Raw genomic sequence first — 24,530 nt, 5'->3', positions numbered from 1 at the left:
AGTACGTATCATGAGATTATCATTTATAGGTTCTAGCATAGACTCTAGGTTCTAGTTCTTGTTGTGTACGTTAATGTTGTAATTAAAAATGTTGCTTGTAGGAAAACGTTCAGGTCCCCTGCTTGAGAAGTTCAGAATGTACAGCATGTCTGCCTGTGCTCAGCTGCGTCATTCTCACAGATTACTCACTTAGAAAAGAAACAAAGTGCTTTCTCTGCACCCAGACAAAATTGGACAGAAGGAATATCACAAAGATAAAACATCTCTCAGGCTTTTTAAAGTCATCTTATTTACAATGTTGTTATTATTTTAAATCCCAAAGTAACATTTAGGGTTGGTTTATCATTCCTTATTTCATTTCTCAGGCCAGATTGCTTCTGCTGTATGCTTGGGACAGGCAGATGGTGGTTCAAGTATTCCTTTGGGATTCCGGTATGCAAGAGAAGAGCTTTTAGCTCAGCTCACAGTTCTGTAGGCAACTCACTGATGGAAGTTCTGGAGAAGACTGCAGTTGGTGTTAAATTTGTTGTTTTCTGAGGTTAGGCATTGGATTGTGAGTCATACAGAAATGTAATCTTTACGATTTTTCCACTGGTGTGTTTCCTCAACAGCATAATTCTGACTATGAAATTAATCACGTTTTCTTTTGCATAATTTATCCTGCTTCTTTCTAATAGAGGCTTCAGTCTGTCAATCTGATTCTTCTGAAGACATTAGCAATATCTATCTTACATTCTGTACTAGAAAGCACTATCTTTTTTTTTCTGGAAGGCCCCATATATTGGATCTCTGTCATGGTACTCTATTTAAATGGCCGTAAGTGTCACTCAATTTGTCCGTTTCTTTCTGACCTAAGAATGGCCTCTGTTATACTTCAGTTATCTTTATATCACACTGCTGTGTTTGTTTTAGAATCCCCATATATCTAATCACAGAATCATAGAATAATTTATTTTAGAAAAGACTGCTGGAAATAATTTAGTTTAAACCCTCACTGAAAGTAGGGCTCACCTCAAAGTTACGTGTGTGTGTATAGACACTTAGAGAGCTCTAAATAGTCAGTATTTTTATTTTGGCACAAAAACTTTTCAGTGTTTTTGCAAACTGCATAAATTGCAGAGATTCCTCCAGCAAAAGGTTGAATTTTATTTTGTATGTAAAGGTACAAATATTATGTTTAAAATATTACTTTGTACCTATACAAGATTGAGTTAATTACTTTTACCTGCATTCTTGTTATGTAGACAGGTTTGTTCATTATTATCCAGCTTGCTGTTTCATAGCAGGGTGGAATTGTCATTGACCCATCATATGTGATGAAACTAGATGTCTCAGGATAAAGTTCCTCAATATTAAGCCCCTGTAGTAAGTATGCATCATCTGGAGAACAAAGAAGGAAAACAATTGAAATAAAACAATAGCTTCACAAAAAAAAAAATTCCACTCTTTTTACGTACAATCCTTACTCTACAACATCATCATCAGTTTTACTGAAATACGAAGTGTAATGAACACACATTTCTGAATGCTTCAGCGGTTTGGGCAAGAACAAGTGACACGAATTCACTAATCCTGCTTGGGCTGAGTTCTGCTCTTAGATGCCCACGCGCACCTGGGAGTTCAGCACAAACATTCACAGTGAAACTCTGGATAATTTTTGAGAACTGGAAGTAAAAACTTCCTCAAGTTGCAGTTACTGATTTAGATCCAGCAGTCTGGAGAATGTTGACTTACCATATTTTGGAGCAATTAACAATTTTTGTTCAGCAAAGCCTTGGGAAGGCCAACAGTGTTAAAACTTAATTGCCCTTCTACCACAGGAGGAAGTTACGGTTAATCATGACAATCAAGGTGCTCAGTGAAGCCTGCTGGCCCCTCGTGCTCAGTGGAGGTGGGTGCAGTGCAAGCTCATGCAGAATGCTAAAATCAGGGTGGAAAAGTATGCGGGAAAGCAGCTGACTAGGGTCCCTGCTTTTCTCGCAAGTCTCCCAGGGAATTAATGATGTACCCCTTTGCAACAGAATTCACTCTGTGGAGATGTACCAAACATAATGAGATATGGTTATATCTTTCAAAATTCATCCAAGTTCCTCAGCCTTTTCTATACTATGTGCACTATTTCCTGTGTGTAATGTTGGCCCTACAATATTTTTGGCAGTGCTGTCAAAACTGGAGCTCGGATTTTCCTGCCAAATCTTAGGCTGTAGGAGTTCTTTAATAGGAAATACTCAGGGACATGTACACTTTACTACTTAAATGCTCCTGCTATTGAGTACCTCAGAGAAAGCTGGGCTGGTTACAAGCTGCAATGGGAAATCTCTTTACGTACTTTCACGTGCACATCGTGTGTTCGATACGATTCATTTGCAGAGGCAAAGGGAAGCTGCATGTTTAGGTGTTTCCCCTTTCAATACATCAGATTAACTGTCATTGATTTTAATAAAAGGCAAGGAATGTAGTAGAAATAAAAGAAGATACTGCTCAGGCTAAAGAAAAACGTTGAAAGAGCATCTTTGAAGTCAATGCCGATAATTTAGGTATTTCTGTTGGATTATCTGATGTTTTTCATGTATCATTCACTGAAAGTTTAAACAAGTTTTGGTGTTGTGTGGAGAGTTGTGGGTGTTTTTTTGTTTTTTTGGGTTTTTTTTAAATGCTGCTAAACGGTTCCTTGGCCACTGGGAAAAGATGGTAAATGGAACCCAGGAAAGAAATACGAATGATCAGGGAAGCATATAAGAACTAAAAAAAGAAAGGGTAATTTAACTTGAATTTAACATGTTATAGCTGAAGGACAAAACTTAGATGAGCAAAATGCTTTACTCATACTATCTAATGGGGAAAAAAAAGACTGCAGACTGCTGTCTTGGATAACAGAAAATCAAAGAACACAGGCAAAGCAAATGTGACCTTTTTAATTTTGATATAGTGCAGTCAACACGCTACAGGTTTCTGGGGTAGTAATATTAGAGGCTATGCCATCAGTTAGTGTCAAGGTCAGAGTGTAACACGTATACCGCATTGACTAGTGCCTTACAGTTATTTCATATTTTAAATGTTTGTTATTTTATGAAATATAACCTTGGCATGTCCTTTCAAGTTTGTCAGAAGTACAGCCTTCTGCCATGTTCTTGCACACGGAGCCAGGTAATTGCCACACCGTACCGCTGGATGCTCAAGCAGAGGTGAAAGCACCATTAGTGTCTCGTAGGTGGCTGACTCACCCTTTTAAAGACACTCAGCCTCCACTGGCCCATGACCTGGGATACGGAGTTTTTCTAAACCCCAAATTTTCCAGACAAAAGTGCAAAACCGTTGCTGTAGTATTAGAGTCAAAATGCTGTTAAATTTTAAGAGCCAGATGACTGATCACACCTGGGTCCTATTCATTAAAAACATGCAGCGGTAATTTTGCTGGAATTGTATGAGAAAAGAACAAATGCATTTTTTTAAGTCAGTACCTGTTTTCAATGAGTCGTCATACACCTTTCCCTTTCCCACATGAACATCCTGTTCATTATTTATGAACCATAGAGAGTGGTGCATTAGTTCCAAATGGCACAAAGTCAGTCAGAATAGATAGTTTCAAACTCTAAGGACCAAATCTGCTTTGTCACATCTACATTAACTTTGGCTGTGCTAAAATGACTTAAACAAGGTGGAGTTTGCCCTGAAATGTTTACTAGGAGAAGGAAAACTAACTGAAGATTAATACAGATGAGGGATATTGATGATATATATGTTTTTGTGTGTGTGCAACATCCTAGTTGACTAATTTGTATTCAGAGCGGTGCACAGATTATTAACAATAGGACTGCTTATCAAATGGAAGATACAGAAAGAGATTTAATGCTAGCATTAGTGCAGGTAATCATGGGGGGTTTGGAATTGCCTGACATTGCTTTAATAGAGAATGTAATTCTTTATTTTGATATGGGCTTCTAACTTTTGTCTGTGGATTTAGTGTTTAGTCATTCTCAGAACATAATAATGCTCCAGGGGTGGAATATGGCATGGAGCAGTGTGGGGCATGGCCATTCAGCCTTCCAGTACTTAAAGGGGACCTACAAGAAAGCTGGAGAGGAACTGTTTACAAGGGCATGTAGTGACAGGGCAAGGGGCAATGGATTTAAACTGAAAGAGGGTAGATTTAGATTAGATATAAGGAAGAAATTTTCCACTATGAGGGTGGAGAGGGACTGGCACAGGTTGCCCAGAGAAGTTTTGGCTGCCCCATCCCTAGAGGTGTTCAAGGCGAGTTTGGATGGGGCTTCCAACAACCTGATCTAGGGGAAGGTGTCCCTGCCCATGGCAGGCAGATTAAAACTACGTGATCTTCAAGGTCCCTTCCAACTCAAACTATTCATGCTTCTACTAATTCAGGCAAGCCTGACATATGCCAGCCCTCTCAAGTTCAGGAGAGATGCTCTCCATAGTCTTACTGAGCTTCAGATCAACTGCTTAGGTTACCTTGTTTGCACATTGAGGACTGACCTACAGAATGCGTGGCCATCTCCTCTACCAGCGCCCAGCAGTGAAGTGGCTCGAAACCTGGTTCATTGTCCCTGTCTTGGAATATGTTAAAGGAGAGATGGTGAGTTATGCTAAGTGTCAAATTCCATCAATTGTCATTAATGGAAAACTGGAGGAAAGTATCACTTCAGGGAAAAGGGAAGATAGAGGCGAATGAAATAATGAAATTAAAGAGTTCGGACAAGTAAAGGCAGTATTTATTCATGCTTGTTTATGGGCTTTATTCCCATAGGAAGTCAGATGTCTCCATGAGAATGGCCCAAGGAAAGACTACAGAATAAGCATTTGGTTATGAACACTTTTTCCTATGAACAGCTCTGCTCTTTCGCTTTCACCACATCCTGATAAAGGTTTCTCTTTTCAGAACTGAAACAGAACTGGTGGGTTTGCACTAATAGTAGACTGCAACACTTCAGTGTCTTGTCTTTTATATTTACTGGAAGTACATACTTAAGAATGGTCAAAATCACCACATGTGATCTCTTGCCAGTAATAAACTTCCTTTAATAAACCCATTCAGCCTTTACTAGATTCTCTGCACCATTCCTATCTGCAGCCCACGCTTTGTTTATCTTGATCTGCTTGTGCCTTAGGGTGATTTCTGAACTCATGAACTCTTCTCTATACAAATTAGATTTCATTAGATTTCATATTCATTTACATAAAGCCCTTGACTCTGACAATTTTCTTAGCAAATGATGGAAATCTTCCTCTTTTATCCCTAGATTTGTAGTAGGTGTGTGGGGTCTGCTTTCACAGCAAATTCTACATGTGTTCTCCTTAAAACAGTAGTATTTACAGGAAATATATTATTTACTGCATGAAGGAAGGTCCATTTGATTTTGAAGTTCATATCGTCATAATCCAAAAAGGGAAAGTATGGCTCTAACCAGATACCAGGGTAAGGAATGTAGAGATCCTCAGTTTTTAATCTCAACACAGAGTTTCTCCATTTACCAGCCTTCATGAGTCACTTAGACCCAGGCTGACAGAGACTCATTTTGAATACCTGAGCTTGGTCCCTTGGGGCCTCATTTGAGACTGCTGAGCTTTTATTGCCTGTGACAGGAGCAGCAAGAGCACAGTCCTTCAGAGAACCCCCTGAAACATGAACCTTGAGAAATTAAGTCTCTCATTTCCAGAAATCTGAATCTTAAGCTTTTTCAGGATAATTTCTTAAAATTGGAATCCTTTATTCACTTGTACATTAGCTATAAAATAGCTAAAAATTGAATTTGAAGAAATTCAGAATTTTACAGCTCTTCTGCATAGCTGAACAGTGGCAGTATTTTGGTGGAGAATGACAATCCCAAACTTTCATGTGGAATTTTAGGAATCTAAAATGTTACTTCTTTCCAATGTTAAGCAAACACTGGGTGAAAGCTAGTGTAGCATAACTGTTCTGAAAGGAAGCTAACTTATCCTCTCAAATATCACATACTTAGAGGAATATTAAAGCAGTTTTTCTTTAGAGATATTCACATAGCTTCTGACTAAAGTCTGTTCGAAAGAACATTTGTTTCAACTAGTTCACAGTGAATTCTTTGGGCTGTGATAACAGAATAAAAAAAGCATTTAAAATCTGCTTAAAAATTCCTTGGGGTCCTCTTTACCTCACTGTAGTCATTAAAATCTGAAATTCCCCTTCTAATGCATTTTGCCCGTGGAAATTTCATACAGCAGCATAGATAGTTCTTAATTTTGTTGCTGTTCTTTAAGAAAAGTGCTTTAGTTATGTTACTCACTGTCCTGGCTCTGAACCTGTGCTCCACTTATCATTCGCTCCACGCTGCTGCTGAGCACACTGGGAGTGGTCATTTTGTCAGCAGCCTGCTCAGTATTGACTTCAGGAGTGGACCCCTAAAGCACGAGCTAAAAAAGTCCAGCTGCTAAAGGCAGAGTAGAAATCCTCACAATCTAAGAGGTAAAATTAGTTTTCAGCAATGATGCTATAATCCATCACACAAGACAACTGCAAAATTACTTTCAATAACACTTTCACGTTCCCAATTTACACTAAAAAATTCCTGGTCAATACTTGTTACTACCGTAAGTAACCCAATGCCCTGCAGAAGGTTATGCATATTGTATCTACTAAGGATTTAATTTTAGCAGATAAACTTGTTAGTGATAACAGTGGTGAAAAATTAAACCAGTTCTGTTAATCACTGATTTTACAGCCTATGTTATGTGTTCATCTTCTTGCGAAATTTCATTTAGTAAACCCAAATTAGGTGTGATTGGAATAGCATTTTCCTTCCAAAGAGGCAAAGCAACAAATGGAAGCTGTAGGATGCTGTCAGCTCCAGGGAGGAGGAGTGCCGATTTCTAAGTGCAGTGTGCAAACAAAATACTTTGTACTGGGAAGGTAGGCTTGCCAGCCGGTGTGGGTGATGGCTGTGTGCTCACTCATGCAACAAGATGCTGCCAGTGCCCTCCTGCCCTGCAGAGCTGTATAACCATCACTGTGGCCTCTCCTCTGCTCTGAGCCACCACACGTTGTCCAATCTTTGCTCTACTGGCCAGCCGTTGCAGCACATGGGGCCAAGGAGCACGAAAAAGGCTGTGACACTCATGGCAATGCATGAGCTACAGCTGTTGTGATGGAAAAAATGAGGCAGGAGTCTTCTCTTCCTCAGTGTGTGAGACCCCACAGGTCTGTGCGTGTGTGTGAGTGTGGGGAACAGCGGCTTCCTCAGGGGTACAGAGAACTCCTGGCTGGTCTCCAGACAGAAGCTAGGAATATGCAATTTGAGAGTGAAAGAGCCTGAAGAAGCACGTGCAGCCTTAACAATAATTTCCTGTCTCCAGGATGCTGCAGCAGCACTAGGAGGCAGGAAGCTCCTACACAACAGTGTTGCTGTGTTTTTGCAAGGAATCAAGACAGGCAGTTTACAAACTGGGCTAATGTCCTGCTGCTTCCACATAGAGAAGCTGACATTTCATACTGATGGAACAATCTGGAAAAAACATTCCGAGGGGAACCTATGTCGCTTTCCTTTCTAAGGTATCAGGGAGAAGAGAATTTAACCATAATAGAAGCCTCTTATTTGGACCAAAGACGTAACAAGATTTGTTAACTGTAAGGTGAAATTAGAGAAACATCAGTGAAAAAAGGTGAATGTTGTAGGAGAGAACAAGGAACTGTTTACTTCAGAATGGGTTTGGGTTGGCTCCATTGCCCAAATCTGGAATTGTATGACAAGACTTGAAATCTTTCTAATGCTTTCTTGTTTAGGAATTAGTGGGTAAAATTCTGTGCTTTATATTGGTCTCAAATCTACACGTTTTCTTTTTACAATCCTGGGTTTGCAGGGAGAGGGGAAAAAGGGAGTCCATGGAAAGAAGTCAGACCGTGTACTGCAGAGACATGTATAGAAATCTCTCCAAACCTTTCCCTCATAAACCTGAAGTTGAGTGACTTTTGTGGAAAGTAAATGGACATTTGAGATCTCTGGAGTTTCACATGTGAAGTTTTCCAAGCGATACGATGTTGTTGTAGAGTATATAGTACAATATATTTAATTTACAGAGAGGTAAACTGAGGAAAACCCTAGTAGAATTGTGAACCAAATCCTGGAGTCCTAACAACCAGTCCCATTCCAGTTGCCACGAACAACTCTCTCCCAGCATTCATAAACAAAAGCAAGATTAATGAAGTTCATGCAAAATGTTAAGTCATTGTTTACAGAATAACAAACACACGCTGAGTTCTACAATACTTTCCTTGTTTTTTCAATTTGTTGTGTACTTTCTGGAAGTTAAATTCTGGTACCATTTAACTTATTAATTTAATGGCTGCTTGGAATTCAAGTGAGCATTTGACAAAGGGAATAAGGTTTTCAGGAGAAAACATTTGTTCCATTGAGATACATGTATTTTTCATTATTTTCTCTAAACTAGCTTAATTTTCACTGATGTTTAAGCTTCAGTTTTCCACAAGTTCAATACACTAACATGGAATTATTGAGATTAATTAAAGGCTTTCCAAATATGACTACAACACATACACATGCTATGGAAATGACCACTTATATATCCATTAAATGCAGCAATAGTTGAACAGAAATGTCATGACTTTCATTAATGCTTTGGTTTTGTACCAGTACTAAATCCGCGGTTAATGACGCAGCATCTTGACATAACTTGATTTGATACAAGCCAGGCTGCTCTGCATGTTACTTTTATTGCTAAAGGTAGGCAGTTTCTCCTGAGTAACCTGTGTGAATACGGTGTATGTATTTGTTAAGTATAATTTAATTAATTTATTGCTTGTTCAAACATAAAATAGACTCTCAAGTTCAAAATTCCTTTGATGAACTGATGACCCTACTAGATTTTTTCAGGTTCCCCAGTTTATTATGCAGTTAGTGGCAATGCAGACTGCAATTTTTGCCCATAACGAAGTGCCTCGTGTTTCAGCGGATTGCTGAACACGTTATTTGATACTAACAGCATGCAGCTGTTGGCCAGAGCAAACGAAAAGAAACTTACTTTTATACGTTATTCTCGTTATGGTGTCTCTGTTAAGCATACGATTTAGAAATGGATTTGATGATTCAGATACCTGCAGAAGAGAAAATGTACAACGTCAAAATCTTCCCACAAACAATTCCTTTCTGGTAACATAGCTGTTCTGTGTGTGCACGTACGTGTACACACACACTCATTCTCTCTTTACTGCCACTCATCCAGAGCATTTCTGCCTTTTTGCCCCCTCTCTGTTGTTGGAAGAGGAAATAATTACATAGATGTTTTTCTAACAAAACTTGTTAGAAAGTTGATATCTAAAAATAAAGGCAAAAAAACAGGGATGAGAGAACAGGATGAATAGTAATTAATGCCTGAAGACAAGTGTGAGTGGAGGTTTCTTCTCCAACAGCTTTGAGATTTGCAGGTGGTTAATATAATTAGGTGGGCTATTCATATAATATTTTTTAATTTTTCTATTGAGAAATATACTTTCCTGCAACAGACTATTTAGATTGCAAATAAAATCTGTCTCCCTTTGTTTTATATATGGGTATGAAATGCCTAAATTTAGCCCACATGCACTCACAAATACGTGTACATACTCATAAAATGTTCAGTCTACGTTAACAGAAGCATACCTGAAGAGGATTTAGAGGAAAAATGATAGAGGGCTTAGAGATATTGTTGTTGTGTTGTTTTTCTGGGAGGGGTATGGAGGATGCATGTACTTTATCAATAATGATATTGTTGATTATCAATGATAACTTAACAAGAGATTTTATTGCACTCCAAATGGCAACATTGTAGTTGATTAGCAACAAAATCAGTGTCACATTTTTTTATGGAGACGTTTTAATAATTCTGCAGCTAGCTTTTTATACATCTTATTTATCTTTCAGTTATTCCATGATGTGGTGTTTGTGTTTGTTTTTTTTTTAATCAGACACCGGATGCTGCTGTTATGTATGTAGCATTTATCCAGAATGAATTCAATTTATTTTGAAAATGGAAAACTTCACAAAAATTTTAATTAAGATTTAGGAAAACAAATGGACTACTGGACAAACTGTAATCCAGTACTCTTTGAAAGGCAGCCCTCAGGAAAATTCAGTTCAGGTTCAGTTTTGTGGAAACTCGGATAGTTACTTCTCCACTTATGAATTTTTCTAACTACTTTGGACATTTAAAACAGAACACATCTTTTCCTGCTGGTGAGAGAGGCCTAGAGAAAAATATGGTGAGGCAGATACTAAATTTTGTTGCTCATTATAAGGCGTGCAACTCAGCAAGTACATGAGTGATGCGTTATTTAGACAAAATTGGCACACTGGGCATTGTGAAGGCTTGCTTCAGTTCTACCCTTTTACATGAATTCAAGTCAGATCTTTTGGTTGTATATAATATATTTTGAATGAAAAAGGCAATGAAAATATCTTTCTTAAATATTAGATCTGTATAAAAGGGCAATTTTCATATCTAATTATTCAGTATGCTCCGTGAAATGCGTATTTTAATTCTGAGGTTAATGCTTTATCAGGAACTTTACCTTATGAAATAGGATTTAAGAGTACTAAAGGGAATTAATAGATATTCAATACATAAGGTCTTGTGATGAAAGCTACTTATTTCAGCATGAAGCACTTACTCAGAAATATATGCCTTTTCAGACTGGTGAAACAGAGATACATAATGCCAGAATATGAACAATGTTTTTTTGGGAAATGAATTCCTCATATAAAATGAGAGAAGGGGCTTGTCCAAACTAGTTATGTAGATTTGAGTAAACTATTTAGTCCCGTGTTCAATGCTAGATCATTCTAATTTATAGACCTGACATGCATCTTGAACGCAACAAGATGGAGGCTAAAATATGACAAAATATTCACATGTCTTTCTAGCTGTGCGAAATGGGAGTTATACTTGTAATGTTCTTTCATTTTTGATAGTTTAAGATGTTTTAAATAACATTGAGGAAAAACTTCTTTTGCTGACTTAGAAACACCAGCGTGTCTCCAAAGAGCAAACATGCCCTCTTCCCCAGGGTCCCAACCTACTAAGAGAGGTTTACTTTTAATTGAATGAATAACATTTCATGAAGAAATACCAAACCTGCAAAATTAATAACTTTTGTCACAGCCTTTAAAGTGTTATGAGTGATGTTTATGATACAAGGATTCTGTCCCCCTCCTTGCCCCTTTTTGTTTTCCTTACAGTACAGTGTGAATTCTTTGGAGCAGAGATTGTATGCTTATTTGCTAGGATGATGCTGTCTCTGGATTCCAGATCAGAGCTTCCAGGCACTGCTATTGTATAATGAGGAGTTCAATTCCTAGATTTACAGCTCATGGGAAAAGTAGTCCATAGTCTATACATTAGGCATTGATAATACTGAATACTTACTTTCATAAAAATGGAAACTACCACCAACCCATTAGGACTCTTTGCAGCTTCTGTGACATTTGTGTACAGTTCGTGGTTATAGTGGATTAGTTGAACCTAGAAAACAGGGAAGGGAAAGATTACAATTAAACAATAGCAAATCATACTCTACTCTGTTTGCAAACGCTCTCTATACACCAGCTGGTTTGTATTAGGATCCCATCTATGCTTAGGATGTTTTGTAGCACTGCAATTTTTCAGAGGTTTGCAGCATGCATGATTTTAATAATTTCAGTCACCATCTGGCTCCAACTGGCATAACACCAGCATGTTTTCTTCTAAATTGCCAGTAAGTGAATTTGCCCACATCAAGTTATGAATTGCACTGCAGGGGTTGACATAATTTCCCTGTTGCAACAGCATTCGCCATGGGCATCAAGTAATCCATACTTTTCAGCCTCAAGCCAAACACACAGGAGTCAGGGGTTGAACTATCTGAAGAAACATGGGATATGGGTTTGAAATTGTTTAAATGAGCACTCACAGAATTAAAAATATTAATATTCATTGCCCCCAGATTTCACAAACTTGGTTACAAAAGCTCCTACAGTTGGATACTTACTGTATTATTGTTAACCAGGTTCTCCTTAGCTCCTACAGCTTTCCTTCTGCTCTTTAGTTTCATGATTTGCTGGAACTTTTAAGTTATGAAGGCACAGTTCACCTCTCTCACTGCATATGTAGATGTCTTACCCTGAACAATTGTATTTAATTTCTCTGGGACCATTGGACGCTTTTACTATTTATATTGCAAGTGGTAGCCTTGGTTTTTAAAAAGATTAACAACTTCAATGAACTCATGTGGAGTAGTTAAGTACTTCTAAGAATTGGAAAGGCTAGTTAGCGTTGTTTAGCCTGAAGATATCTTTCTGACTTTTCAGATGTCAATTAGAAAAGCAAGGTTATTGGTCTGGCATTTTCAGGATTGCAGCAGCCTGGCGTTTGTATTTAACACTCAGGTGCGTGTTTCATTTGCTGGCATAAATCTAAAGGCTGTCCACTGAAATCTCTGCACTTACAAACTGTGAACAAGATCAGGTCTCGTAGTCTTTTTAACTGTACAGATGGCCAAAAATTAATACTGCCAGTAAAAAAGTGTCATCATAGTGTACTTTCCATGTTCGTACTCAGGAAAAAAAAAACGCAAACCACCTCACCCCAAAAACCACTGAAATGGGGCTTAGTGCCTGCATTGGTGACTTTCTTTTGGATGAATGCAATGTCTGGCGCTTCAATTGTAAGACTTTCTCTGCAAAAATGACCTTCCTACATGATCTGCAGTGCACAATCAAGTTAAAAAGACAAAGCCTTGCTTTGCCATCCAAGTATAGGTGTCCACCAACGTGTATTAGTAGTGATCTGAATTACATCAGCATCCTAACTTATGTGTAACCTACACCATTATCTCAGACTATGATAAGCTGAGAAATAAATTATGCCTCCAAACTCTGGGAGTGTTCAGACAGTTCTGTTTCCTACACTCTGCCCTGACAGTAAAATGCATTCTTTTTATAAGTAAATTACTCAAAATCAGAAATGATGAGCTTTCCTAATATAAAAATCCACCAAGCATTGTCCTTCTACCACCCCTCAAATCCCTCAGTTGATGCTGTTTTAATGCTCAGACATTGATGTAAAAAGGGGTAGTGGAAATTCTGAAAGGAAAGACAATACTTGCATTAGTAAGATTAGAAGATCTTTGGCACATAGCTTTACTATTTACAACTAACGGTTCACAGACCAAAAAACAACAAGGTAAGGGTCAAAATTACTGATATAATGTGTTAATTTGAGTTACATTTGTCCTGTCTGGATTGGGAACTATTGGTTGACCTTTTAACAATTCACACAGTAAGCACTTCTAAGGCAAGTGAACGAACCAAACTGAAACGAAAAAGTAAAAATGTCAAAGCAGCCAGTGAAGTCATCTGCTAAATTCTGACAGCTGCGAAGCAGGAGGAACGCAGTATGTTTTTTAAAAGTCTTGTAAAGAATTAATGACAGTGTTTACTCTGTAGCACATAGAGGCTATAGGTTCACTAGTCATCACTTTGTGGTACTACTGAACTTTGATGACATCGTGGTTCTGGGGACTGTGCGCTCAGTGAAATTTTTAGGCTTAGTAACGTATTTTTATGTACAACTATTCACTCTGGTAGCCAAACTAAAGTGCGAATTATCAAAGAAATACGTTATGAAATCTGTTCAGGGTAGAATTCTTTCTGTACAAAGTCCCAGAATGACAACGAATTAGATAAACTAAATTAATCAAGCAAACCATAATGTCTAGTGCAGAAATGGCTAAAACTAAGGATCAAATTCTCCTTCCATACATGGAAGCCCTGAGTCAATGTCAAATTCTCACTTTTACTGATGGGACTTATGGAAATGAAACTCTGAAGTACATATAATCATATATAGGATATTTGTCCCAGACACACTGCAAGGAGCATGCTGTCCAGTGCAGTTTGTCCCGTGTAACACATCATATTGCAACAAATGATATGGGCCTCGGCACCTAAGAGTGTCCCTGCTCTGCTGGAGACCTCTCTCAATGTCATAAGGAGACACAATTCACTTTGTGCAAAAACTCCCCCCTGGACTGCAGGCAGTCAATAGGTATTTGTGGGAATGAGTTAACAGACTTGAACTGATGAGAAATTAGAATAGTTATTTTGTTTGATCTATAAATCATCTCTCCACCCTGTATTGCACTGTCTTTGCAATACAAGTATTTGAGAACTTTGGTGTTCTTTACCAGTGTTTTCAAGTGGTTTTATTTCAAGTTTCCCATTCCTGCACGTTTGCCTCTGCCTCATTCCACCTCTCCTTGTTACATCTCAGTTTGAACCATATCGAAGAGTGTGCTGGAGTAATCTTGCTGCACTATGGTTTGAAAAGCTCCCCTCGCCTTGCTAGGTACTGCTGTTTCCCAAAGATTCCAGTGCTGAATGAAGACAGACTTTTTTCCTTCTGAAACCTGTCACTTTCTCTGTGTTGGAGTCGTATCCTCCCTCCCTGCACCCAAATGAATTTTAAAGCTGTTTCCATGGCGCTATGATTAAATTCATTAGGTTTTTCTTTTTTCTAAAAAAGATTGGCCATGTAAGGAGACATAATTTTCCAAGTTTCTCATATGGAACAGATTAATTTGGAAAGGTACAAATGAATAAAGATGTCTTAGATGTAGAATATTACATGCAGAATAAAAAAAATATGATTTCGTATTAAATTCTTTCTTTTGAGAATAATTTCTTTAAAGTTGGTCGAACTACCTGTAATCTTACAGTCTATATTAAATATTACTAAAGTCTTCCATGAGGGCAAAGCCACACGTAACTAAAACTGCTCATATGTGAAAATTTCACTCTTTCAAATTACGACATTGTACTAAAACCAAAGCACAACAAGAGCAAACTTGTGATGCTGAAAGTCCCCTTTGGTTCTGGTTTGAGTTTCAGGGCTCAAACACAATGCAGAATCTTGTTATAAGCTATTGATTTTCTTTGGAAGATTCCCACTTTAAGATTAATTTGCCACAGAACAACTGATAGCTCTTTGTTCTCCTTGAGCAATAGAAGTTTTGCGTTTTTTTTTTTAAGGGAGAAGAAGAGAATTAAGATTAATTACTCTTATTTTAGCTGATGAAAATCCAGAATGTGCCCTTGTTTTATCACCCAAGAACGTGTGCTGCACCAGGAGCAGACACAGCACTTTTCAGACACCCGGGGCTGGCCGTGTTGGGAATGTCAGCAGGAGCTGACAACAGAATGTCAGGGATAACCAATGGAGCGCGCTCTCCTCGGCCTGGTAGGCTGCATCACTGGGGCAAAATAACACAGGCGGGCTGGAACTATGGCTCCTCTCCTGGCCACTGGGAGGGAAAACATCTCCCTGCCTTCCCTGACACCTGTGTGTGTGTATAATGTAATAACCTGTTCTTTGCCTGTAGCTTGATAGATTCAGCCCTGTACTCAGAGTACTTACACTGTTTGTACTCCGGGTTTTCCTCTGCAACGCTTTTTGCTGTTTTGTTTGATCTTTCACCGCGGTGAAAGGTGCATTTTTGGGTGGACTTAGTAGCAGGGTCTTTTCTGTGAGACATCTGCCCAAGGCAATGGTGAAGCAAAAGGAGACAGTTTGCTGTGTTGATGGCTGTGGGTGCCAGGAATTCCAGGGACTCTTTTCAGCAATCTTTCAGTAATTTTTCAACTCGGACAAAGACCCTGTGTGAATTACAGACCTCTAGTGTGCATGCAAACCCTTTTATAAAAGTTAGATCACTGTGAGACGTTCCGCTGCAGTAAGACATGGAGAAATATGAAACTAAGTGAATTTAGAATTTCACAGTACTTCACACACAAATGTTTCCATAGTCCTTTTGGGAGTAATGGAATACTCTTTTTCTCACTTGGAAATGTTATAATTGAGCGCACAAACATTTTGATTTGTAAATGACAAGGAATCTAAACCATGAAGTGAATGGCAGCAGGGAACAGCTAATCTGTAACTATAATATTTATATTATGCTGTGCTGCCTGATAAACGGTTGGGATACCTGATTGAAAGCAAGTGCAAAGCATGTTTCCAGCACAGCAGGGAACAAAAGCAAATGAAATTGCTCAAGACGACAAGTTAAATGTTTGTTTTGATTCAGAGTCATTGTAAAAAGCAGCTAAGATCTCATTAAGGAAAAAAATTACACATTTTGTTTATTCAAAGTTTAATAAAAATGGCAAAAGAAATGTAATTTCTGCGTGGCAGGTGTCCAGTGAGGAAAATAATTTTAATGAGTTAAAACCTATTAATATAACAACCGTTGATATTCCAGTGTTAGAATATAGTTGCTCTTGCAGGTCTTGTTAAAACCCTTTGGAAAGAGCAGTAATGTCATATCACCCAAGAGTTATTTATGGTATTAATTTTGTGGATCTGAACAGCTATGAGATCTAAAGTCCTCGCTTTGTGAAAGAAACTAGTGCTTTTAAATGTCCTCTGGTTCTAGGATGTATAACTCATCTGACTGATATAAATATTTTTAGATTTGTCTATAATTAAATTAAACATACCTCCTGCTTCATGGCAAGGCACAGCACCGTCTGTGAGAACATGCACCAGGCTCCGCAGAACCTGGGGTCCTGTTTCTTTGGGGCAATACCTGGCAGTGATGCAGTGGAAACGTTCTTATCTTTGGCAAGTAATGAAAGATTTCATGGGGTGTTGCTTACTAATAGGCCTAAATAACACGTGGCTTATTCCAGACAGGAAAAAAGTGAACTGCAGTTTTTTTCATAATTGGTGAGAATTTGGAGCTGGATGTCAATGTCTTTTCCTGAGTTTTTACAACAATCAAACCTCGTTTGTCCACACACGCACTCACCCATGTGCAATAAGAATGCACTAAGTTTGTTTGTATTTAATTGTTACATCTTGGTGGGTGCTCCTGGCCTGCTCAAGGACAAGTCAGTACAATTCAAGCAGGGGAAGAACAACTTTAACTCTCTGGTCCCGTTCTCAGTCCCTTTTTTGTTTTCAGTGAGCCTATTCAAAGTAACAGCTGCAGAACTGGGCTGTTAGTGGGCTCAGAAGAATGCTATTTAAGAAGATAAATTATGATTCACAGTAATTGTCTTTGGAAAACAAAACTGCCTTTTTCTCACGCACAGGGTACTCTACCATGAAATGTTAGGATCTGCCAAGGTGGTATTACTTGCATACTTATTAATTAATCCATAGATCTGCCTGTCTGTTATTTTTTTATGTATAAGCCCGTAGTGGTGAGGTACTCTCATACTGTTGGTAAATTGGTAGAATAAATTTTACATGACCACCTACACTTCCAGCAGTTCACTTAGCATTTTATCAAACTACTGTGCTTTTAAGAATAAAATCAGTTAAAAAGGTTTAGTTTAATATAACAAAGTGTGTTTAAGAATAGGGTGGATGATCTACTTGGGGATATGGTTTAATGGGGATTAGGGATGGTTGGACTCGATGATCTCTAAGGTCTTTTCCAACCTAGAAATCTATGAAATCTATGAAAGTAGAAACGCAAAAAACATGTATTTGAAATAATTTTATATCTCTGACTCTCTTCGATGTTCTCCCTATTATTAAACCCCAAGTTCTTTAGCCTGTAGCTGACAATGTGGTTTGTGGGGTTTTTTACTGCTTTTGACAGTTATTCTGCTATTTAGAAGAAATGCCTATAAAATACTGGTTTAATAGAAAGGCTTGTCATCCACATTTATAGCAATATGCCAGCAATTGCATCCTAGATAAATAAAAAAGATTATAATTCTTTTTTTTACTTAAAAGAATAAGGCTAAGAATGCAAGGAAGGAACTCTGTTTTCTCCTGCTTCTGAGCAGACAGCTGTATAAAAGCATGTGCAGAGAAATGCAATAATGCATCATGCAGTAAAACGGAAATGCAGTCAAGGGTTAACTGTATTTGGCTGTGAAATCTACTTTCCTAGAAATGAATGATGTTAGGAATTAGCACTTAAACTGTAAATGGCGTCCAACACTTCATTAGACCAGCTGGTAACAAGACTAACTAGCAATACCTGTGTTTCACAAATGGCACTCAACAGTGAGCTTTATGTAGGGCTCCCTGGTAAGGAGTGAACATTGTGTGTTATTTTCAGCAGATATTATGACTCTTACAAATAAAAAAAAGTAGCATTGTCTTTTAAGCATCCACAGGACTGCAGTAAAAAGTGCAAATTGCTAGTTGGAGAGGTCAGATTGGCAGAGCATGTCTCAGAACTTGGTATTAGGAGTTTTCACCTTTATGCTAACACCAAAAAATTAAGTAAATGATAGGCTGACAAAATAAATGCGAAAGGTGATGGATTCCTGCCATCCAAATGCTGCTGGAACCGTTGCAAGTGTCACAATCATTTGCACTCTTTTCCAGATAGTAGGAAACAGAGTGAAGGAAAAATCCAAATTGAGCCCCAGAGGTATATAGATGTGTCTGTGATGCTGGTTGCTATGTGACTTGAGGAGAATTTTTGACAGGGAAGTCATTGCTAAAGCCTTCCACTGACGGTTGCTCTAAACACGGGGTACTTCTGGCTGACCTGCCAGTCAACTGCTCTTGTCATTCATGGTTAGCAGATGAGCTAGAGCCGGGTAAACATAAATAAATGACACTGTTCTGCAATTCACTTTATGTGAGGATCAAAATGAAGTCTTAGACTCAAATGTTTAATGTTGATTATGTCTTGGCTGATGTGAAATTTCATTGCAGGCTGTAATTTGGCACTGACCCAATCCATCATCTACAAAAGTCACATCTTAAGAGACAATATGAGTAATGTAGGAAAAAAAGGCTATTAGATGAGCCTATCACAATTTCTAGATTCGTGCAGGGTTTTCTGACTAAACACTACATTTAAATTGTTTTCTCATTTTAAATACAACAGATGCTCAGACACCATGATGATGAATTCAGTACAAATGCTCCATTTGGGAGATTCAGTTACAATGGAGCTCTGAACTTCTGGGAGAAATCTGTATTTTTGTAACAGAAAGCAGCAGAAAATGGTTCCAGCAAGTCAAAAATGTGGTGGTGTAGTAGTGATTGATGCTGGTTTTGTTGTTCACTGTGTTACCCTGAGACATTGAGTCAAAAGGGCACACATGCAAGATCACCAAACGGTGTGACAGAGATGCATTAACAGCTCAAGCCTTCTCTAACAACGTCTGATGCCACTACAGCTCTCGGCCTACCTTGCCAAAGTACCATCTGTAGCTACATTTCTGTTCAAAGGATGGACATGATGGACAACAGCAAACAGGGAAATATCACAGTCTGATATTTTCCTGTGGCAAAAATGAAGCATGGGATTTTATATTCTTAAAATGACGATGAGGTGTGTATACACGAGGAATGCACAGAATAATGTTGAGAATACATGTTAAAGAAGCTGTTGGTGTGGTCCGTCTGAGGTTCATGGAACTCCTTGTCCAGCCTGTTTGGGCAGCAGCTCCTGTGTCCCTCCTCGAGTGCCTGATCTCAGCCTAGCATGGGCATCCAGTACGTCATTACTGCTCCTGCCATGGTGCACGGCTTTGTGACCTCTCCTTCCCCACTCCCTGCTGTTGGGTGTAGGATGGGAGAAGGACTTAGCACAGGATGTGTGGAAATTGGCTGCTCTTGTAGGGAGGAGGGGAAGAAAGGGAGATGGTTTCCTTGCCCTTTAGGAAGGGAAAGCAGCGCGTAAACGTGGAGGATGCACATACGCACTTGGTCAGATAAGACTTTGTTTTAAACCAAAGGAATAGCAAAACAGTAGCAGTATATCCATTGAAAGTTAAACGTCAAAACACACCCAGGATCTCATGGGATCTTGCCGAATGATTTATTGACACATGCTTTTCTCTCAAGATTCTCCTTCCCCTTTAGTGACTGGGTTGCTCACCTATGACTTCAGAAAATTGTGCTCAACCCCTCTGCCCTAAAGCAAATATTCCTACTGCTCTGCCCAGCTTGCCATCTCTGACATGGGAATAGCTGCACTTATCCAGTAATAATGTTGTGAGATGCTCAGATGTAACATTAATGGTGCTGGGGAAATGCATTTAGATAAGGAATGTCACGTTATGAAGTTCAATTTGTGTTATTGATCCATGACAATTTGTGACACATAACCTATAAAAGGTGCAAAAAGCAGCTCAGAATACAAATAGTTTTGGCAGGAGACTGTGGGCTGCTTGGATTTCCAGCACTTTAAAAAGTGATAACAGGGAAACATTTAAAGCCTGATAAAAGAGGAAAAGAATTTGAAATGGATATAGTTGCTGGTGATTGTAGTGTTAAATCTTTGAATGTAAGTTGAGGGCTTAAACACAGAAAAGTTTGAGGACGACCAGCTTGAGCCAAAATAGCCCAAAATATTTCTGGAATGAATGTTTTATTGAATTAATGAAGGTCCTTTAGGATATTAATGCTGTGGTAGATGAGATGATATATTACAGTCACATTTTTAGAAATCATTTGAAGAAATTTCACAGCAGGATTTCCTCTTTAAGGTGCAGAGTCAGAGATTGAGAGGAAAGAAGGCACAGATCTACCCTGCAGGCAGAAAATAAGAGCTGTTTTTTGTTGTTTAAGAATATCCTGGAAGCTTCTTTTAAAGCTAAGGAAAGTACAACTGCCTTTTGTTTATGTAAATTGCATAAGAAACAGTTTCACATTTGTAGTTTAAAAGGTAAGTTTGATGCTGAGAAATAATAAGCATAGTCAAAACAAGAGGACATGAATTATCTAAGAACATAAGATATTACAGCTTAAGGCAGACAACTATAAAATTATCTTGTTTCTAAATGAATTGAGTGGCAGCAAGTTCAGTAGGAAAGATAACTGGCACTTAGAAGTCATAACTAACCCAGTTATCTTTTATAAAGTAAGCCTTTTAGCTCTATCCACAGATTTGGTGAAAGAAAGGATATTGGCAAACGTTACTCAACAAATGTAGTACAGCATGAATTAAAAGGGGACGAAATGACCTAGAGCAGCATTTTTTATCGTACGAACACGTTTTTCTGCGTACCCGGTAAAGGGCACTGAAAATTGCCACATGGTAAGAGCAGTTCATACAGCCACACAGCTGCAGATCAGAGCTGTTTACAAACAGAGGAAGATGATGAGCACAGAAGCCATTCCAGTAGCCTTAATTATACTGCGGTTGGTTGAAGTTCAAGGATCTAACAGTGGTTTTCTTCGTTAAAGGTATTTTATGCAATTCCCTGCTTCCCTATATCCATAACAAATGTCTGCTTCATCTAGACAAGAAAAGAACCCCTCCTCTTCCATTTGTCTCAGCAACTTTCTAATTACATATTTCAGGCTCATTGTAAAAAAGTAAATAGAGCTTCAGTTAGGAACTGGACTGAGGGATGAATGAACAGAGGGTGAAGCCGTGGTGCATCATCTCTAACCTTAAAAGCAGATCTGCCTACTGGGGTTTGAGGTTTGTGGAATGGAGGTTCCTGACCACAGAGTGCTTTGGGGACCTTGTGTGTGAGTGTTCATGATATAATCTGGCTCATTATGAATCTGGAATCTTTTAAATGGTAATTTAGCTCTTAACTGGAAAGGGTTACGAGTGTAGCAACAGCAGTTCAGACTAGCAACACAAGTGTTTTACATGCCTGTCTTTAAAACATCGATGAGTCCGGAGTCCCTTTAGTACTCAAAATATGCCTCTTGGACATGATGGGGGTGAAAAGGGGCTGCAGTAAAGTCACACTTGCCATTTGTAGCAGCAGGCTCTCTACATCAGGCATCAGAAGTCAAAGCTTTTTTCCCCCCACTAGAAAACACAGTCTGTATTCATTTGCAGGTTAATTTACGTAGCTGAAATGCTGAAAACTCTGGCATGGAAATACCTGAAATGCCAAACAGGTATTTTCCCTTAATTAAAGAAAACCAGGGAATGTACCATGCTCCAAAATGCTGAACTGAAGAAATCTTTAGTCTGTTGGACTTTTTGCAATTGGAAAAGGTGAATTTGGGTGATGATCCAATTAAAAGTCTTTGAAATTAGCTTTGTCCACGTAGTACAGTATTTTCTACTGGCAGAAAGCTTGGTCTCAGTCAGGCTGTGAAAGCAGCTCCTTATTCTTGCTGGCAAAAGGCCTGGCCTTCAGAATGTTTCTGATTGCCATGCAAATACCACACACTAAATTTCTTGCTGCTTCCAGTTCCCACCAGAAGAGCTATAGACCCCTGAAATACTAAGTGAATGGGATTCGCAGCATCGCTTGCAATGGGAGATTAACATCCGAGAGAAGAGAGGGATTGTGAAAGGTGCAGCTGCGGCTCTGCAAACCCGACTTTCAATTTGCCCATCGCAGCACCATCTCCTTTAATGGCATTACTGATCCAAGTGAGGAGGGGAGGCAGAGAGCAGGAGATGGTGCCTGCCCTGCTCCCATCCCTGCCAGCAGCCACCTCCGCCTGCCAAAACATCCTTGGGAGGATGACTGTGGGTCCTGCCTTCCCCACACAGCTGGGCAGCTGCATGCTCGCCGTGGGACTGTAATGCTGGGCTATGGCAAATACTGTGGTTAGCTTTGGATTTATGCCAGTCTCATAAAACCATGCAAATATTTACAAATGTTGGCACATAGTGACTGGAATGGTGTTGCTTTTTGTTAGATGTGCAAGAAAAGATCATTTAATGCAAGCTATGTCTCTTGTGGGTTTCATCTTATTTTCCCTCTGTGAAATTACTTTTCACAAATTCAACCTGCTGTAGTTTCTTCAGTTAGTCCTAATGCTGTGCCTCACCTCTTCCTTTATTTATTTTTTGTATGTATGTTATCCTGTGGTAAGACTTTTGCACAGCAAGAGAGAACCTTTCTCTTAGTGCACAGATGAAATGGAGCTGAAAATTACAGCAGATAAAAATCCAGCTCTTTGTACTGTCATGTTACGAACTCTTCCACCAAAGTAGATGCCTAATTGAAGATAACATTGACTCTAGATATGACTTTATTACTTTGTCAAGCTTACATCATTAACCATGTATTTGATCTCATTATAGTGCAGTAAACAATTTGTTGTGGTCAGATATGCTGGTCCGTAATGTCTGCAGGCAAAGCTGCATTATACTTTAATGCACGTAGTGCTGTCTTTAGATTTTGAATCATGGAGCAACAGTAATTACCCTATTACCTTGCTAAAACATCTAATTATTTGTCAATGATGCGAAAACCTGAGAACTTAAATGTGAGAAATTATAATACAAATTGTAGCTATTATTTTTTTCATTGACACTTTAACAATACCAATTTGCTAGGCTGTTGTGAGGAAAGGATCCCATATAAAATTACAGCAATGGGGACTGTGTATCACCAAAATGATATCTAATAAAAGATCGAATTCTGATTTTAATAAGTGTAGTATATATGCATAGTATGTGTTTAGCTTTATAATTCATTTAAATACATATGATTAAGTTTTACTGCACCACAAATTATGTGCTACTATTACTCTAGCCTTTGCAAAGCCCATTATTGCAAGTTTAAAGGAAGACATATAGATAGAAAAAAGGTAAGGGAAAAATCTAGTTCTTCCTACTTTTAGAAAACGTCACTGAACTGTGAACCCAGTTTAAAGCCAGAATTCTGTCTCCAGTGTTCCCTGTGCTCAAGAAAAGAAGTTCCTGAATTCTATTAAAAACTGCCGGTTTCTCAGCAAACAGCATGAAGAGTTTTTCCTGGGAGAAAGGTTTTAATAATTAAAATTAGTCAATACTGAAGCGCAGGAGATTATTTGATCTTGTTCAGAAACTGACAATTTCCAGAAGGGGGGAAAAAAAAAGCAATCTCTCTAATAAATCACTCTGTGCAGAACTGGGAGTCAAGTAGAAGAAATTTACTGCAGAAGAAAAGAGGGCAACTCACCAGGGAAATAGGTTTGCTCAAAATAATTGTGAGTTTGAACATCAAGGTTGAGATTTTTAGGATGTTTCCAGAAAAAAATCTGTAAGACTTGCAGGATGAGACGTAAAAATGTGTCTGTTAGTACTTCAGAGCGTTACATCTCGCAAACACATTACATAAAGTTTCTGCTGGCTTTTGTGCTCCTGTCCAAATTTCCATTTGTCTACTCTTTCTCCTGTAATTTCAATGAAACTCAGCTGTTTTATCAAGTCAGTCTGTATTTCTGTGTGGAACTGAGGATGCCTACCTTCATTTAATAGACTTAAATTTTGCTCCAGTAGCCTCTGTCAACTTTGGTTACTGCCAGCAGATAAGAATATAAGATCAAAAACATGCTAGTGGATGAACGTGCCCAGCATGGCCTGGATTCCCGTTAAGCCATGCTCTTTTCAGGCTTTCCTATCATGATGCCTGTGCCACCTATGTCCATGATGTTTTCCTTGCCCATATTCGGACCCATATATTCCCCTGTTTTTGTGAACACCAAACCTCTCCCTTGCCCTTTTCTGTCCTGTTTCTTCCTGTCACTCAAAATCTGTCACTCTTCTCATGTTAGCACTGCTATCCAGCTGTGCCGTTCCTCACTGCGCATTTCCTAGAGAGGCAAAATGATCCTTAAGTACA

The 24,530-nt window shown here is 38.7% G+C and overlaps 1 protein-coding gene across 1 annotated transcript in view; it reads right to left on the bottom strand.

Annotated features, from left to right (window-relative positions):
• CA10 (carbonic anhydrase 10 (inactive)) overlaps positions 1–24,530 on the bottom strand; it is a 199,030-nt gene that overhangs the window by 2,120 nt on the left and 172,380 nt on the right. Inside the window, exons 5-7 of the mRNA XM_086624162.1 lie at positions 11,407–11,502; positions 9,028–9,100; positions 1,226–1,380 (exon numbers count right to left, since the gene is read on the bottom strand). Coding sequence (XP_086480288.1) covers positions 1,226–1,380; positions 9,028–9,100; positions 11,407–11,502 — 324 coding nt within the window. The remainder of the gene's footprint in view (positions 1–1,225; positions 1,381–9,027; positions 9,101–11,406; positions 11,503–24,530) is intronic.

Source organism: Tauraco erythrolophus, chromosome 20, assembly GCF_009769465.1.
Source record: "Tauraco erythrolophus isolate bTauEry1 chromosome 20, bTauEry1.pri, whole genome shotgun sequence".
NCBI lineage: Eukaryota > Metazoa > Chordata > Aves > Musophagiformes > Musophagidae > Tauraco > Tauraco erythrolophus.
This window is presented reverse-complemented; position numbering and strand designations above follow the sequence as displayed.